General features: G+C 36.4%; 1 protein-coding gene across 1 annotated transcript; it reads left to right on the top strand.

The window, feature by feature from the left end:
* Nucleotides 1-294: 294 nt before the first annotated feature.
* On the top strand, nucleotides 295-19,152 carry LOC117209946 (voltage-dependent calcium channel gamma-7 subunit-like). Its single transcript, XM_033452421.1, has 8 exons — nucleotides 295-970; nucleotides 11,433-11,525; nucleotides 12,447-12,590; nucleotides 13,466-13,554; nucleotides 13,925-14,080; nucleotides 16,847-17,062; nucleotides 17,330-17,505; nucleotides 18,065-19,152. The coding sequence occupies exons 1-7, from the start codon at nucleotides 631-633 to the stop codon at nucleotides 17,492-17,494; spliced, it is 1,203 nt and encodes a 400-aa protein (XP_033308312.1). The 5' UTR covers nucleotides 295-630; the 3' UTR covers nucleotides 17,495-17,505; nucleotides 18,065-19,152.
* Nucleotides 19,153-19,709: the final 557 nt, after the last annotated feature.

Here is a 19,709-nt window from a genome sequence, read left to right as displayed (position 1 = left end):
ATAAAGGAGAGAACAATAATTTGTCTTTCCATCAAAACCGGATTTTCACAAGTTTCTTGGTCTGCAGCCAGATTTTCTTGAGGAATATTTTTAAATAAAGGCAATCCTTCGAGTGGCAAAAGGAAAATTCTTAACATGACGAAAACATTATGAGATTGTTAAATCGTCAAAGAACAGGACTGTGATTTTATTATTTGTAAATATCTAATAATAGAATTTATAACCGAAGTACAGTCCTTCAGATACTCACGAAGCGACTTAAAGTGCTTCAACTCAGAAGATTTTTACTCCAAAGATATATACTATTAAAAAAGCGCAATGAAGTGTAATAATAAAATGACCAGAAGCGCCATTAAGTTCTGACATATCGATTATGATTATTAACCAAGAGTTTTAAATTTAACATTTAAAAAACACACACACAGACTCACAGAAAAATATTAGAACAAGGAGGCAAAATCTAGTGAGAAAAATCTTAGAAATAAATACATTATCAAGTTCTATCGTCATCGTCGTGATTAAACCGATCCAAAGGAATCCTTGAGACAAAAAAGAAGGGAAAAGAAGAGATTAAAATATCAACACGAAAAGTACCAAAAAGCTTTTGATTGCTGGTGCTGGGATGCCCCCATGACAAAAGGGAGGCACGTGGTGATGTCTTGTTGTTGTTGGTGTTGCGACAACCTCGGCAGTGCCGGTTCTTCAAGTGCTGGTGCTGGGGGTGTTGTTACTGGTGCATCTGGTGGCAGTGTTGTAGTTGGTACTAACGCCAATAACGCCGGTGGTAGTGGTCTCGGTATTGCTTCCGGTCTTTCTGCGATGCTGTCGTTAGTAGTCGTCACCATCGCTATCAGTACAGGAGAGTGGCTTTTGACGGAAGAGAAACTACCGAAAACTTCATCGAATGCTTCTGTGGAGCCTGACAGCAAAGTTACGTACAGTGGTCTGTGGAGAGTCTGCGTTGCTATAAGTAAGTAGCTTTAACAAAGTTTCTATACCTCACGATACAATTGTAAACACTCAGCTTCGATCAAGCTTATGGTAATATATCCATTGGGAATTTATTTGTAACTTTGTTTTATCCTTCTGGCCAATTATTATTTTCCATTTTTATCTCCTTTGTAATGAAACATTTGCTTTTCAACGAGGAAATGTTCCGTGCTTATTTATTAACGTTTATTTTTATATACGAAGGCTAATAAATCATTGAATAATTCAATTACTCGCTGCATCCCATTCGCGTGCTAAACAATGAACAAATATAAACTTGGGAATAAGTCGAGAAATATATTTCAGCATTAGCAAAATCCGTAATACTTGAGGGGGTAATATTATGCTAATCTTCATCATTGCTTCCATAAACAAGATACGACATTCCTTATAATTGCCGGAATCAGCTTAATTCGTAATCTGCTTATGAAGTTGAGAAAAACAGCAGAATTACGAAGATTGACTTGGAAATAAATCGATGGCAAAACTGTCGCGATGTGATTTTACTTCTTTAAAAAAAATAATGCCAAAAATCTCAAAATCATACGCTTAGAATATATACTTGACGATATCTTGTTACAATATAGAATCATAGTGAATTTGAAAAATATATTATGAAGAGTAGAATAACATGGGACGATATCCAGGATGCGAAAGGGGACGAATGACAGTGGAAATTTTTGAAAATTCGCGATAGCATCGATAGTAACAGAGGCGCTAAAGAAAATGTTGACTCAACACTTGCCATTGCACTCACCAGCCGGACATACCAGCTCGGAATAGATCAAACGTACGTGTGAATGAAAGCTTCAGCTATCTGTTCAAAAAAAAAAAAAAAAAAGAGAGAGAGAGAAAGAAAAAAGAAAAACGAGTAAAATACTGAAAATTATTATTACGCAATTTCTTTCCATAGTATTCCACAGTATACTTTCCATTCCGTTTGTCTTTTTATTCTTAAAGCCTTTTTAAGTCAACCTCAATTCCGTGCGAAAGCATTACCAGACACTTTGGAGAATTCGCGAGCGAATTGTAACGACCGATCCGCTTATACTATTCGCATCGTGTTTGAAAAGTGATATCGAAATAGATACGATAGTGGGAAACGATAACGGAAATTGAAAAAAACTCCCGATGAAAGGAAGCACCGTGAAACCGGAAAATTGTTTGGGACCTTCTTTGAAAGTACACCGAAGTACTCCAACGAACAAAATTGTATTTAAGAGAATCTAATTCAGCGTCGTTCGAGCCTTTCCCTAAGCTCTGAACCGTATCAAAGGATAAAGGGGAAAATAAAATAGTTACGTATATGCCGTAGTTGCTTATTAGGTAAAGCGAAAAAATTTCCAAGGAACAGCGTTATACGTTTCGCAGAAAATACCACTGAAACTATGAAAAGATACCTTATATTATAATTTCGTTGAGAAAATGGTTCGCAAAAATTAATTATATAGTAACTTAAGAGAACTTAATTATTATTATCTACGACAAAATTGGGGAGTTTCAAAGAAACTTAATTTTCTTCGTTGAAATAAAAATAAAATAAAATGACCACTGTATTGCACATTGGACTATGTTGGTTAGTATTCAATTCTAAGTTCTCAGGAGAAACTAATTTCCCTCGAACAATGCGAATTAGCTAGCTTCTTCGGAAGAAAATTGAATCACTCCTGTAACACGAAGACCTACAGTTTCTTTTAACCCGTATTTCTACAAACCTTGTTAACCTCTGTGAAAGGATTTTCTACTTAAGAAGTGATAATATCTTCTTTTCAAGATATGCTATGCTATGCTATGATTAAAGAATCTACAAACGAGAGAATGGAATACATTATCTAATCTCATTTTAATCGATTATCTGGAATATTTTAAAAATTGATACATTTAAATATGTTAATTTAAATACAAAGACGTGAAGCATCGAAGTAATTAACAGAATGTATAGCTGTTTAATCTTCAAACGTCCGCAGTTGCTTGACGTGAGAACTAACTTCTAGATTCTGTCCCTCTTGGGTATCACGTATTCCTAACTTTTCTACCTGTCGACAAACACTCTCAGTGTCCTGTGGGCTTTCTCGACGTTTCTCTGCGTGACTGTTCACCATGCACGCTTACAATAATAAAATACAACTTCAATATTGGCGACAACAGACAATAATAATACATCGAATTAAACCGTATAAAAGTTAAGATTAAAATAAATAATGATAAAACGAATAAATATGAAATCGAAATTGTATTGAAATATCGCGCATCATTTGGATGACCTTATCGTGTTTTAATCACATTATATCGTAAACTAAATTAAAAGTTTCAAAATATAGCCGAGCGAATGTGCAAAGATAATAAAATGAAAACGAATTTTCGATATCATCTGCTAGAGATAGGTATCTAATTCAAATGAATACGAGTTTCCGTTTTGTCATCACACCATCAGTTTATTTTTCATTTTTCGTTCATATTCAGTTTATTTTTCAATCGACACTATTTCCAGATGCCGCAGTACTAAACGTTTCTGTCCGAGTATTTTCTTTTTTAATGGAATTATTTTACCATAAATCCATCTTTTTCTATAGTACAATTAAACTAAAATCATTTCTAATTTTAAAAGACAAATAAAGCTATTAATTTTAGTTTAAAATATTTTCGAAACTATTTTAATTAACTCTCATCCATACTCGTAAGGGAACGTGGACGTTCTACGAATAAATTTCACGACTAACTTGTGCACTTAAAAAGTAGATTTTTCATTTCGACGATTCGAGATATCGCCCTCAATTTCACAGTTTCAACTGTTTTGCATAGCCGTTTGTGAACTTTTCTTGAATACTTAACCAACAGGACTTACGAGATCCCTCGAGTAACGTTATAGCTAGAGTTTAGTGCATACTATTCTTAAGGCTGGATAGTACCATCTGTTTCTCCTGGCATTTGTCTGTCGCGGTCCTCTCTCTGCTTTACAAGTATTCATGAAATTTTTATCTTAATTATCTATTTGATATTCATGGTATCATCGCAAAGTGATATTAAAGTTAAAAATATTTTCATAAAGTCAACAAATACACGAAAAAGATTAATACAAATAATTAGAACGTTCATTTCGCCAACAGTAAACAAATCCCAGGATTTTATGTATTTTTCTAGCACTTTTAATTTCACGGCTACACAACACGTAGTATTATATCTTATGCATGAAAATTATAAATCGTTTCATCCTCTGTTAACTTTCATAGGTACGACACTGCTGGCAAGCTACATGCAGGTCCAGCCTTAGCTGCATTGCTAGACACGTAGGTCTACGTGCTTCAACCTTTGAATATTAATGTCTAAACGGAGCCGAGATACCGCTGAAATATTCCTCCACTATAACTTGCAGTGTTCTGTCAATGTACCAACTTTATCCATTATTGTCCTACCATTAATTGATTATGACGTGGTTCAATCTGTGTTATTACCATCCTATTATTATCATAATGTGGCAAGGGAAAAACGATTTCTATGCATAATGTCTTGATAATCTCGTTAACCATAGTTGAATATGAGACGAACACAATAGGTTGAAAGTATTCAGAGATACCTTTGGCGGCTGATTGCAAGCTTCTCAAGATCTTTCTGTTCTCAAAAGGAAAAGATTTCCCTCGACCAAGGGAAACAACAGAATGGCATTTAACTCATAATACTTGAAAAGCATTTTGCCTTTACCATTCCACTTTGCTATCTCACAATAGAATTTAGATATACATGTACATACATTACGTATACTCTACACGCGACACAGTGAAATGCCATTCCTTATGTTCCTTGATAAGAACAATTTATTTTAATTTTACTGCTCCATGGCTATACATTTCCGTATCGTGATCTGAAATTGTATCCTGTTGCTCTATACGATTGCCATAACTTTAAATAATCAACTTAACAATTACATACATCCAATTAAAGTAAACGGATGAATCAATATGTACCCAAAATAAAACTACGGTCTTTTCTCAGATTCTATCACGCGAATATCCTTCAACATCTTTAATACAAGTATAAATAAACGTTCAAATAATTTCGCGAGTCTTATTCTACCTATTAACAAATTTCATAAATACATCCCGAGCAATTACCACTCCACTCTTCGCATATTAATAACCGAGACACAAACAGAGAATTCCTCATTAATTTCTTCTTCCATTTATCCAACGTAAAAACTCATCAAGCTATATCAATACAGGGTAATAATCTCCACGAAACAAAGGTGAATCATCGTTGATTTCCAGTATAAACGCTTCTTATCCTGTTCTTTATCCATTCACCAGGCACCGCTGAGATTTCAGTGAGTACAGGGGTGAGGGCAGAAAGCATTTAACTGGTAATATTCGCGAAGCGTTCTGTGATTCCGGTCCAGGCTCTCTCGATAGGAATGACGGCATGGAATGGGAGAGGATCTGAAGGAGACGAGTACAGTGGGTCGGAAATGACTCGTTACCGAGGGCACCGGAAACCGCTCTCCTTTTGCTGCCGCCATCGCTCGGCCTCCAAGCAGTTCCACGCCTACCAGGAGCGATGCCCCCTGGCTATGCCAGCAGATAAAGAAAAAAGAGCGAAAAAAGCAAGAACGAGAAGGAAAAGAAATAGAAGAGCCGATGGTGGAGAGCTTCGTCCTCATCCAACTACCGGATAACTTCTTATCTCGGTCGAAGAAACTCGAATTTTGTAGATTGAGGCAAAGACGAAGAGATCGAGAAAGAAAATTGCGTATAAAACATAGCCTATTTAGCCAGAAACGATGGTCGCTTGTTTCTCTTTTTCGATTTAGGCTACTGATTCGCAGACGTTCTCCTCTCTTATGCTAGTCTGTATTCTTCCAAGGATTATTCGTTTTATGATAATTACATTTTGTGATATATCGTTCGTAACAATTTCGTTTTGCAAAGAATGAAGGTTATTCGAAGGTTTTAACTGGTTACGCAAGTATCCACGGTGAGAAATTAATGTGGCTTTAATGCTTTCATGCGAAGCTTAATGCCACTATGGAACCGTGCTTTTCTTCGGAAGCCCGTAGGAAGGATTTATGATGCATCTCACCCCGTTAATTCTGTTAATCTTAGAATCTTCGTTGCGCTTCAGTACACAATTTTGCAACTTGTTGCGAAAGTCAGCCAAACCTTTTTGTTCCCCAGTACTTAACGGAGTTGCCAGTGCGTTTATCATTATTTCCTGTGAAAACTATCAAACTTACGACTCTTGATATTAAAATTCTTTTTATATATTTAACATCGAATCGTTCGAGTGTCTAGCAATTTTTAATATCAACGTACCAGTAATAAAAGCAACTCGTATGTATTCCATGATATCATATATGTATTTCACGGATACGATGATCCACTTCTTTAATTCTCCGATCCTCTGATATTTTTGTGTATAAAAAAGATAACACGCGAGATGTGAAAGAGAATTTTTTCACAGAGGCAACGAGACATAAACGTATCAGTATCGTGTGACATTAAATTCACCGAAGACAAATCTGATATTGTTATCCAATAAGAGGAGCACGCATATACGCGGTCGCTACGTTAAAACTCGGTTTCTGTGACAAATGCTTCTGGGTATTTAATAGAGTAATCGTGCCAGGGTAGTGTCTTCGTAACATGTCCAGGTAGCCAGACCCGTTTGTTCCAATTAGCCACGCTGATGTTAAATAATGTCACGCCGCGCCGGGGAAACCGGTCGCACAATGTGCCGGCTACTCCCACAGCAGTTGTACGCTGGATGATCCCTATTTCGTTGTAAACTTCATCTTCAGTCCGTAGTCTCGCGTGGCTCACTACGAATCCCGTTTCTTCTTTAAATGGCCATCAGAAAATCGAAACGTTATTAGACTAGAACACGAAAATACGTATCTGCCACGTATTCCTATTTCTCGGAAATTTCAACGGCTTGAGAAATGAAAGTCCTTTTTAATTAAAGTGCTTATGACATGCTTTTCAATTAGACCCGTAGATTGAAAAAGTTTCTTTCCATCTGGGACTTTTGCACATCAATTCGTTCTCCGCTTGACCGAGATTTGATAATTTTCGTGCTACATAATACGGAAAACACAAGATAAAGTCACTGTTCAGATTGAAGTTGCTTAAGTTCAAGCGACCCGGAGTTGTTGGAATAATTTCTATAATTTTCTAAAATAATGTTTCTAATTTCTCTGGACGCAAAAATGTTGAAAGCAACGTGAAACATTCTATTAATTATGCTCTTATTTTGAATTCTCTGCAGACGAGTGTGATGTACAGTATGTAATATCGTAACGAGTTACATTTATGAGAATGGCACACAGAAAATTTAAACTAAACGAATTATATTTTCATCGTGAGTAAATTTAATTAAAGAAACAAGAACTTTAAATGAAGCCGTGATAAACAAAATTCAGATCTTGTATAATCTCTCTCTCTCTCTCTCTCTCTCTTCCCTCCCCCTTTGAGTTTAACTTGTAAACTTACAGATCATAATAGTGTGCTACCATAATTATTTGACAAACTTGGAAACATACCTCCATTTTTAATTAAGAAAGAATACTGTTCCTATGTGCAGTATTCTCTATACTAATAATTAATATGTCCAAAATTTAATTACAATATGCGAATTTCTAGAATAGATGGCCGCATTAGCCTGCCAGCGGAAATTAGACAATATGGAGTCCAGCAGAAGTTGCCGAGTTGAAAAAATGAAATTCTCCGACGAACAACTTTAATTCTTCATTAGCGAAACTTCTTATTATATTCGAAATATATTCCCAAAATGACCTTCCTAATCATAAAATACCACGTATCTGCATATACTTCACAAACTGTCTAACCGAAACTTTCGCGAATTTTCCAGTGTCAGAGGCAAGCAGAGGTTTGAACACGTAAAACCTTTTCCAGATTCTGACGCTTTAAAATCACTCTTGCGCCCTACGACAAACATATTTCAACAACTTTCACAAATATACAGATGGATGTAAGAGCCCGCTTGGAACAAGTTCTACTTGCCACCAAAAACCAAAGTACATAATAATACTATTACGACCAAGTTACAGCCATCTCGATCATTGAAATGATTTCATAAGAATCTGATAGAAATTACGCAATCCCCTGCCATTTGAGGGTACAATACGCCTCACTGAAAATAGGTGAAACGGCAATCCCGTGAACGAGGCTCTATCATTCCTCGCGGAGGCGCTGCTCTCGAAGAAAAACGAAATTGCCAAAATGAGAAGTTGGCAAAGGGACGCGTGTTTCCAATTCTCCCATGTTACGCTTAAACGACGACCGCAGTGCATAGTCGAACCGCGGAGTACGCGAACGCGAGCAAGTTATTATTTCTGTTATACGTATACCTCTGTCAGTGGGCACGCCGGCAGCGAACATGGAATATCGATTCTCAACTGTCGAAGGTAGGCAATACGGCCGACTTCCGGCACAAGCCGGAAATGACTGTTCCACGCCTGCCAACCCAATTCCCCGTTCTCCGTTTTCTCGTACCCATAGCAGCCGCAGCGAGCTGCGTAACTATAAAAGCCCGACGCTTTGCGTTCCCTTGCGAATGATTTCGAGAAACGCTTTGATAGTTAGATGCACCACCTCGGCATTTGTTCCAAAATACCGAATGGCAAGCATGTTTAACGATCGACGCTTGATACGCGCGTGCCTGTAATCGGCAGGAACGCGAATCCCACTTTTTAATGCCCCGTAACGCGTAATAGTTTCGGTTTAATGACAATTACCAAAAGTAAATACGCTGGAAACACGGTCGCGCTTCGCCGCCTGTTTCAGCTTAGTTTCGGCATCGAGTAACGGAATGTTCGATGATTTGCATAACGTAATTATTTAGTGCGCGGCTCACCGTTTAATTTGGGTACGATGTTACAAACAAGTGATTTATGCTGTTTATCTTTGCGGTAATTATCCAACTTCTTTGCTTTGGTCATTTATTTATATACATTTTTCGTTTTGTTTTGGAAAATGTTATTAGGAATATCAAAAAATATTCTTTACGCAAACCTTTTATCGTTATCGAACGTTATCGTTTGGAACTGTACATAGCGATTTGTCGATTGTATTAATTTTAAAACATATGGGGAACGTTGTCGGTACGAAACGAATCAATAGATTGGTTCGTAAAGATTTTCAAATTGAAATGAATTACGATCATCGTACTTGTTTGCGTAAAGTAGAGCTGTTTAGATGGAAGTAATGATCGATTCATGGGTTGAATGTTCGTAAAACGTGTTTATTGAAAAAACGCGCAAAAGCTAAAGTAGCTTTGTTAGTGGAACGGAATTACAAACGAGCATTTCAACTTCAGAACGTTATAAAAGCATACATTTGTTGTTTTCGTGAATTTAACGATGCGAAATAGCGTTTCTTTGATTCATATTTGAAAGGCAGTTTTATAAATCTCTGCCACAGTACCGTAGCCATACATCATACGCATATAGCGTACGACAATCTTTCAATCGTGACAAGATCTACTTCGCAGAACTTTGATTGAGGGTATTCCTTTCGTACGCTCTGTAAAAATGTTGCCCGACGATGTTTGCGCTTTACCGCTTCCATATTTTAACCGATAACTAAAATATTTGATAAGCCAAGTACATATTAGTCCTTTCTTTTTACCTTTCGATTTCACAACATGAATGTGGACACTGATTTTTGGACGTTTCACGAGGATCCGATTTCGCACCCGTTTCTAGACTTTACATCAAATACATGAACCGTAAATAACGATTGGATGAACATGAAGAGATTTACGCAAAATTTACTGACTGACAATCGACCGAATTTCACAAAGATTTGGATGTTAAAATTAATCCGTTGAATGACAAGTTTTTAAACGCCAAATAAAAATAATAAATAAACGCCAAATTGAAACTAGCTAATTGCTAGAGAAGTACATTGACTCGCTTTGTCTAAATATACATTTTATTGCTTTATCTGAGAGAAAAGTTCTTTCATCCTTATACTATACGTCCCACTTATTAAAAAGAAAACTCGTTGCATGACATACATCTTGAAACGAACGCATCCGGAAACATCCCTCGATCATCTGCAGATGATATTAAAATAGAGACATATCTCGCGTTCTATTTACGTGAAGCTATTGCAAGCCTGTCATTGCAGTAAGATTTGCCATAGAGAGATATCGATCGCGATAAATCAAATCGTATAAAACAGAACCATTGCGTTGTGACGAACGACTGGTCTAATAACACGACATCGAAGTAAAGTGTGCGAAACTCACAAGTCAGGGGTTATCGCTCTTTGCCATACGGTTCGTTTCAATTAAATCTAAAATTGTGAGGGAAACGTGAAAGATAGTACGACGACGAGAAGAAAGATGATTTACTAGTCCAAGTTTTATAAATTACATTCATGCGCTGCTTCCCCTTTTCACTTTGAATTCGTCTAACTTTTCCCTCGCGACTCCCTTTGAACATTTCCATTTTTACATAGTTAGATGACCAAAAGATAATTATGTTTTTAGTTCTCTTATTACTGTCTCCTTTCCAAGATCGATACTAGACCAGCGAATACATCGTCACACGCATAAATTTTAGTTTAAAAGACGAAAATTAAGATTCGATAGATCAAACCATCGAGTTTTTCCTCCGAGAAGTTAAATTTCTGTTTGACACCATCGTCTTTAAATCTGATTCAAAGGTGAAATAATAATATTTGGTCAATACAGCAGTAGAGGAGATGATTGAATACCACAGTCCACGTCGAATTTCAATATTTCTGCAATTGAATTTAATTGCTTTATATTATGATGGAAATAATACCTCGTTTAACGAAAGTATTAATGAACGTCTATCCAGAAAAATCACGTTTCCCTCCCGAAGACTTCCACGATTCTGAGTGCATGGCCCAAGTATTACTTTATTGCATCGCTTCTCTTGTTATCAAAAATAAATAAAAGCAGAAAGGAAATTATTGAAAAAAAAAGAAAAGAAGAGGTAACCCATATAGAGAAGAATGAATGGTCGGGTAATACTAGTAAATGTAAATCGTACGATTCACGTGACAGAACAACAAGTTTGTCGGAAATCGAAAACAACCGTGTATAATTGCTCCGAGGTTTCAACGACGAGGAAGCGTCTAATTCGCGCATTTTCTACACAACGTGTCACGTAATAAAAAGAAAAAACGGAAAGCTACAATGCGATGTAACGTCATTAACGACCACCTGTGTTCTGGCGACAATGGAATATAAAACACGAGAGCCATAAAGCTAGAAACCGGAGAAACGAAACACTCGTTGCGCATCGCCGCTGGAACTTCCAACTAAACGCGTAACTAAAAAACAGGCGACGAATTTATTTTGGTACTTTTTCGATATGGTCAAAATAGACTACAGAGGCTTGCGCGTATCGCAGATGCGAATGCAGGTCAGGATACGAATCACTTTCTTTTGTTTTCTAGGCTCCCGCATGGAATACGAATGCTCGAGCATCGACTATTTTCCAAACGAGGAATACAGCCCAGATCCCAGCGATTCAACGATGGCAATACCATGTGAGTACCAATGAGACGCGGATCGAGTATATGGGACGTGTGCCTTTGAAGGGGGTTGATTAGGTGTCCTCTGTCCGGCACTGAACTCGAGTGTGACACGCTCCGTAAAATATTCGGCGGGAAAATGCTTTCAGCCGGGAGGATGTTCCATCCATGATAAACTGGATCCGACAATTTGTCCATCCCGATTTTCACCCGTCCTTCGGAACCTCGTTCTTCTTCTTCCATCGTTCGCTGAACCGTGAGAAAGAACAATACGAAATTTCAGAACATTCTTCCTTTTTTTCAACGTTTATTCATACATCAATTATTTTTTACGGGATTTTTCACTGTAATTGAAATAATTTTTATTATATTATCGTTATAAAGCGCTGGTGATTGTTGGTATTTTATGCATAGAATTTATGATTTTTACGGGGATTGTATTACAAACATTCGTTGTTACGCTTTTGACGTGAAATTTTTGAAAATAACGACGAATTGCGTGGATATGATAGGATTTATTCAAAGTAAGTTAAAAATGTTTGAAACAGTAGTGTAACAACATACATTTAGTTTCGTATTCGACTAAGTTATATTTTCTTTCCCTGACAGGAATGCTTTTATAACCTCGAAATATGTATTGAGTTTTGTATGGTGAAATATGGCAGTGAAAAATAGAAGGGAAAAGTAGCGAGGAAAAATAACAGCAAGCTGAATCACGCCATGATTCTCAGGCTAATTATTTCTACCGTAATAAATTTCCATTTTATTCTGAAATCCTTTGTTCGTTGAACAAAGCGAAATATATTCCTACAAATCTCATCGGTATCCTCGTATCTACGCGTAATGATCAAAGGATAGTTGAATGAAGGGAAGAAAAATTTCGGCAAGGAACTTTTCCCATTCGTCGAGCCCGTCATACTCATATTTTTTACCTAGATGCAGTTACCAAGTCGGCAATGTTCTTCTTCGCTGCAACATCGCTGCTGGTGGTAGCCGAAGTTTGTTACTTCACGGCTCACGTTACTCACCCGAGACACAGACTTTGCGTCTTTGTCGCCGGCGTAGTCTTCATAGTTTCCGGTGAGTAATAAAGTACACCAAGCTTATATTGCACCTAATACTTTGCGCACACTAACTTTCTGAAAAAGGGTTATGAATACAGAAAGCAGAAAAACAAGCGGTAACTTGTTGGTTCGTATAACGTTCAAAATAAAAAAATACACAGTGTATCTTGTAGAAAAACAAGCCAATCGAAAGATGGTAACTATTGTATGAAATTAAACTTCGTTGTGTTATAATAGAACTACCAATTTTTAAGATAAAAAAGAAGAGATCGTAAAATAAATTTCAATGAATTTCGTGGATCTAGTATTATCTTTTTGTTCATTTAAATAACATCGTTGTAAGATTTTATTCGAGTTAGAAGAAATTTCGAAACTATTATTTAAAAAAAGATCTTGCAGAAGATGGATAAAAAAACCTAAAAAATTATTAAACTACCAAAGGATTAGAGCATAAAGAAAGCGTCTTTCTGGAGCAATTCCGCTTTGAAAAACGCGCATTGCGTTGTAGAATCGTTTTCCCGAGTGTAAATACAGAAAATTCCACCTCGCTTTTCAAATATTACGCGTTCGATGTACACAGGCTCACCAAAGTATTCGAACAGTTGTAGATAGCTTTTCTGAATATATCACCTGTGTTATACGAGACATTTTGAAATTTCATTAGCACCGTTACAAAACTCGGCTATATTACACCGTTCTCGAAGACGAGTTTATGTACGGATCAGTAGGTTAAATCTACATGTAATGTCCACCTTCGTAAATATACCACGCACGAAGATGGATTAAAGTTTAAATAATCGCGTTACCTAAGCTGTTCAGAGCCCGTGAAATTGTCGCCAGAACTGCTGCAGAGAGATAACGTTCAAGTTATTAAATCGGTTTCCCTTTCAGGTTTGTTAATGCTGGTAGGAATGGTGATGTACATATCTGTGTTCAAAGCTGAAGTCGGTAGCAAACTTAGACCAAGGTCGTCGTTTCAGGTCAGTCAAATATCCAAAACTCATTTGATGTTCACATCCCCAAATAAAGAAGAGAGAAAAGGAAAGACCATATTATTTTCAATCGATATTAATCTCAATATATTTAATCTCAAGTTTCAGTCTGGTGGGAATTTTTTACATTTTACAAATTTCCGAAAAAATAAAAGTTTGTATCTCATTTGAAACGTAGAAATCTCGAATAAAAATTTCCAATGGGGGAATTTTAGTTGAAATCATAGCCTAACCGTGGAATATCATACGGAACGACGAAATTCTCGGTCTCATATTTCCTTGGGTGCCATTAGATTACTTCTTATCTGTATCATTGCCCGTGTGAATGAATATCTTGGACGCAATCTTGCGATTTCAGGGACCACCCTTCACCTACAGGTACGGATTCTCATTTTTGCTGTACGTGAGTGGCTTCATCACGACCGAGGTCGCTGGAACTTACGCCATTTTCTTGTATATTTCTTGGCACCAGAAAGAACTGCTACGGAGAGATTCCAGGCGAAAAAATTACGGGGTTGGTAGTATTAGCTTCGTTTCTACGACTTCGTAAGATCGGGCTGTGCTCGCGTTCGGAAACTTGGACCGAATTAACATCCGCTTAAAAGTTTTCGTGATACGAATCGCAGTCGTTAGTCTTCGTTTGGCAGAATATCAAAATATCGAAACTATTTGCCTGGCTCATCAACAACCAAGTGGTGAAATAATACAAGCGTATCGCTTTCCACTCAAATTAGAATTTCTTTAAAATTTTGCAATTTTAATATAATTCTAATGCACATTCGTCGATTGGACGTGATAAATTTTCTACAAATACTTGAAAGTCTTTATCACTTATACCGCAAACTTTGCGCCTCTCACTTTGATAACTCGCAATCAACGTGCTCTTTTCTTGGTTCGCGCGTGTGCTCGGAATTCTTGAAACTTTCAAGGTGTATAAGTTATTCTTCTAAAAAATTCAGCTACAATCTCGTGCTTTCAACGATAAAATAAAACTCGCGCAAATAAACTTCCAACCCAGCTGAATACGGATAGTTGAGTCTCTTGAATGCCAACTAAAAATTTGAACGTGAAGCTTATATTTTCTATGGTGAAACTTAGATGATATTTTCCAAACGTAATTAATAACTGTTTAAATATTAACGGATAATTGTAAGGCTGGGTTTTGCTAAAATGTAATTCACAAAGATATATTCTGTCCAAGTTAAATTACTCGTTTAATATCTATATAATAGAGTACGAAATGTTCTGCATAAACCCCCATCTGCACGCAATTTAATAAGTGCTCGTGCAAAATTTTACTCAAGAACGTAGCTCGCGTGAATTACATTTCGAGACGAGTTTAATTTAAATTTAACGAACGTTGTGCTACTTTGAGACAATATTATGAGTACCAACAATGGTACATTAATATGATTACGAAGCGAATAATGTCGGAAGAAAAAAGTATATAAATTTTCTGAAAAATGTACGAATATTTCTACGTGCTTTTCACCATTGCACGATTAAATCTTTCATCCTGCTGTCAATTAACCAACTCGGCGCGAATTCAGCGACTTATTTTAACTGAATTACGATCCGGCAGACTAGGAGTTAAATTACATTTAACTAGTAAATAGACACCTGAATGAAAACGAAGCGAAACGCGAGGCAGAGGCAAGTGTTAGCTCTCGGCCTCCAAGTACCTGCGATCTCATTCGCGCAATGCTATCGCACTCAGGAAACAAGTGACACTCTTGACTTCACGTCCCCAGGTAGTTTCCACCGCACAGAGTAAAGATTAAAAGCATTGGTTCTCTTGTATAGTACTGCTTTGAAATTTTCCCTGCGAGGATGCTCGACAAGATACATGAAACATACATAAAACTTGCCAAATTGAATTGAAAATAGAGCAAGATGATAAAAGGCAATAAAGGGTTATAATTAAAGCAATACGGTGAAAATAAAAGAAGTTCATATATATACATAATATAATCACGTTTCAATCTCAATAAACGTCTGTGTATCAATTTTGTCAAAAATTTCAACATGTTTTTAGTCAAAGAACGGGAATCGAAGTCCGAAATATCGACGAATTTGGTATCTTTAGTGCTAAGTATCGCATCGAATATTAACGCGTGACGCAAAAAGCAATCAGTTAAACACGACACAGTTGTACCAAACATACCTGTTGCGGTATCTGTGAGTCTAGTATACTATAGCGGTAACATAAGCTAGCACAGTTAAAGCTTTACAACTAACTTAAACCTACGACCCGATAGAATGAGATACCCTCGAAAGTCATTTCAGAGATTAGAACGCATACTCGTAGAACTTTATTAAGCCATTTTAATCCAGCTAGAATTTCCCACTTGCACGTGCTTCGAAATGCAGATATTAAAGGTAAACATGCCTCATAAGAGAGGGAAAGAGGGAGGTGTTCTTTGGATTCACCACTGAATTAAAAATGCTTTCAATTGATTTATTTTTATCCCTCGTAATAGATCAATTTTTTTAATCGGATAAAAGGAACAGACGCGCGACGAAATAAGTGTCAGGACAAATAATAAAAGAAGGAACGAGCGAAAAAGGAACAAGATAAACGCCGGCAGTGCGTCGAAAAGCAGGAAGAGGAAACACAATAAAGAAAGGAAAAGAACAATTCGCGACCTACAGTGATCCGTGTGGCCTCTGTTAACATCGAACTGGATTCATCCCCTTTATGTCAGTGGAAATGCAATACTCCCGTGTAGTAAAACCGACACAAGTGGAATAGGTCAGTCATACATCGACCATCAACCTTGTCCCTTCCACATATCTCTACGTATGTATTATACGTGTATCTACACCTATATCATTTTATTTCTCCTTGTAAATTTTTGCAGTTACATTTATTTTACTTCCTCGCTTCGTCCGTCGTAATTTCTCTGAATAATCGTATCTTCGATCTTTTTCCTCCTCCAAAATTCAAGCTGCAAGAGATTCTCACGTATTTTCTACAGAAACACAGCGAGAAATATTTGAATCAAAGGGACTGAATATTCTTTCCAAAACTTCGCTCGATACAATTACGCAGATTGGGGTTTAATGTATCTTTTATGCGTTTGACCTAATTCCCTGCTAAAGCAATCAACCTTAACGCTTCCGGTATTAAACGAATAACCTTATCGTTCGTATATGCGTTGAACGCAGTTTCCTCTTTATTTAACTCTCGTTTTGACGTGTTTTACTCAAAGATAATAAGAGATAATTGTCATTACGCGGAACAGAGATCCGTTTGTTTGTTCATAACGTCTCTTTTCAGGGAGTGTATCACTTGGACAATCACCACGTGCATCATGCAAATCACGCGACTATAGGCCACAGTGGTTTCCTCTGCGAGAGGCATCAGAAGAGATACTTCTTCGGCAGGGATTCGGTAGATCATGTTGACTTCGACGAGTTCTTACCACCGCCTCCGAATTTGGAATATCACGACCATTTTTCCAGGCAATTTCCTAGGGACCTCACCACGCAGACGGTAAAAAAGAAAACGAGAAAATGGAATACAAAAATGTTTAATTAGACGGAATAGTTTCATTTTAACGTTAATTTCTTTTTCACGTTTCCTCTACAAAATATAGCATTGAAATAAGGTTAAAATAAAAGACAGACTGAAAATGTAATTGAAAGAAAAATTGCGATTAAAATAAAAATATTACATTTCTCAGACGAATTTCATACTTCGTAGCTTTGGAATTTCATAAATCTTTAGTACTTTAGAATTCGATAAATTAATTAATCGCAGGTCAGTACGACAGCCGATGTCCTGCAGGAAGAGGAAGAAGAATACAGTCCCAGTGTTCAACACGAATTCGTGACGTTTGATCTTGACGAACCTCTACCTCCCCCACCACCAGTTAGGGGTGGTGAATGGACCTTCGACACATTGAGAAAAACGACTCCCGTCTGATATACCGTCAGGTATATTTATTCGTCTCTCTTTTTACCTTCTCCTATCATATTTGTCATACTATTTCTCTTTTATCGAGCGTTTAATTATATCGTCATATCAGTTTCCGCAACTCGTATCGCGTAACATGCCCACGATTCATAAAATTCCTCATATAAAAAGTCATGTAACGTTTGGTTAAATTGGCAATTAGTATTTTATACTACATTCGAAACATTTGATTCAAGGAAATGTAATTGACTGTATCTTAAATTTATCTTGAAATTTAAGGTATTGTTAATTTCGTTTCTAATTATGAAGTTTCTATAGGACTAAATTTATTTGAAATTTGTTTCAAATATATGCATGCACGTTAAAATTTCTATTTAAAATCGATGTAAATTTCTTTGGTATTCGAAGACCGCCTAGAGAGGAGACAGAGGAAAAAGGATTCTCTTACGTTAAGAGAAAGGGTAGAAACTTTACAACAGAATATATAACGCAAAATTCATCGCAGATAAAATCACGAATACGGTCCGAAATGAAAGTGGTCGTGTCGTGAAATCAAACGAACGGTTTGTGATTTTGCAGATACGCGAGACTAGTGCAAAGCGTTGAAAGCGACGAGGAGGACGAAGCGGAAACCGAGGAAGACCACGACATAGCTGGCGATTAAACAAATCGACTCGCTTTTTAATGAGATACCTGATACCTTACAACCGAGGATCGGATAGCTTTCATCGTTCAAACTCCAGCAGAAAGCCACACAAAAGCAGACACTGAAGCAACGAGACTTGGGGGTCGATGGATTATCAAATTTCGGAATTAATAACTCGCCGAACTCCTGTTTTACACAACGTAACTCTGTAGCTCAAGATAGTGATCAGGGGAAAAAGTGAAAGGGGGAAAAACATGAAATACATAATCCACGAATAAGGATCAAGTGAAACAGTAACTATTAATTAACATGTTCGATTTCTCAATTTATTTTATTGTGTATTTTTCTATTCCATATTCTTTTTTTTTCTCTCAATAGAGATTGAGAAGAACACTTAAAGATGATAAATGGTGACTCGGTGAACGTGAAACTTAAACTATGTACTAAGATTGAAGAAAACGAATCGAGAACAAAATCTCGATCCTTCTTTTAATAATTTTAATCAGCTAAAACGACTGCCAGCCTTGATCTTCCATTATTAATCGCATATGAGATGAATATGATAGCTTCGTTGAAACGAACCGTCCCATCATCGTTGAAAGAAAAATAAAAATTCCAGAATACGGGAAAGAGCTTAATAATTATTAATTTAATGATCGTTAAATTTATATTCGTATGGAAGTCGTTGATGATAATATGTTTATGTGATATGTAGAATTTTTAGCAGGTAAATATTACATAGAAATATTGTGTAATACTCTCGAGTTCGTAAAAAAGAAACATTCATCGTTTTATATTCTGGCTGTTAATGGGATTGTCATTTTCTAGTCGTTAGGATTGTTTGTATTCCTTCCTCAGATAGAATTTTTATGGAAAGGAATTAAGCGAAAGTTTCCTAAAAGACTGTTACATACATCTACCATAATGGAATGCAATCGAAACTGTAAATCGATTAAATCTATAGTTACATAAGCATTAGTGTGTTTACAGTAATGGAATATCCAAGGTTTTACTTTTAATACTGTGGGGACCAAAAACAACAGTTGTTTTTCCTGATTATAATCATTTTCTTATCCTGTTTTTAATACAATTAAACGATTCTTACGAATTACTTAAACTTAAAATTTCAAACTGGAAAACAAGGTCTTCGTGGTGTTAAAATTAAAATGAATATAAAGTCATACCAAAGACTGCAATGCCAATGAAAATATTAATCGATTAAATCGAGAAGAGAAATTATTGGAAATGAAATAAGTATTATGACCATGATAGATTATACTCGTGAAGGAATTTTCCCAGATGGAAAACAAGGAATTGCAACCATGAATTTCAGAAATTGATACAGACAACGACGGTGATTCATTGTTTGTATCACAAACTTGTTAAAAAGCCCACCTAACTAAGGAAAATGTGCTGTACAGAACATATAATATTGTTACAACATTAATATGTCTGAAAATTTTTAACACAATTAAATAGTTAATAACTTTTTATACAGTAGTCAATTTTCCACCAAAATTTGTATGCAGACTCATCAATTAAACAAAGATGAAAGTTATTAAGATTACCTATTAATAA

The sequence above is a fragment of the Bombus bifarius genome, unplaced genomic scaffold (genome assembly GCF_011952205.1).
Source record: "Bombus bifarius isolate JDL3187 unplaced genomic scaffold, Bbif_JDL3187 scf7180000008197, whole genome shotgun sequence".
Classification (NCBI taxonomy): domain Eukaryota; kingdom Metazoa; phylum Arthropoda; class Insecta; order Hymenoptera; family Apidae; genus Bombus; species Bombus bifarius.
The sequence above is the reverse complement of the archived record's forward strand: the minus strand, read 5'-3'. Positions and strand labels throughout refer to the sequence as shown.

Excerpts from the sequence above, each read along its gene's own strand:
- LOC117209946 (XM_033452421.1), top strand. The coding sequence starts at position 631 with ATGACAAAAGGGAGGCACGTGGTGATGTCTTGTTGTTGTTGGTGTTGC. Across the intron at positions 12,591-13,465 it reads CGTAGTCTTCATAGTTTCCG|GTTTGTTAATGCTGGTAGGA; the intron begins GTGAGTAATAAA and ends TTTCCCTTTCAG. Across the intron at positions 14,081-16,846 it reads CCAGGCGAAAAAATTACGGG|GGAGTGTATCACTTGGACAA; the intron begins GTTGGTAGTATT and ends GTCTCTTTTCAG.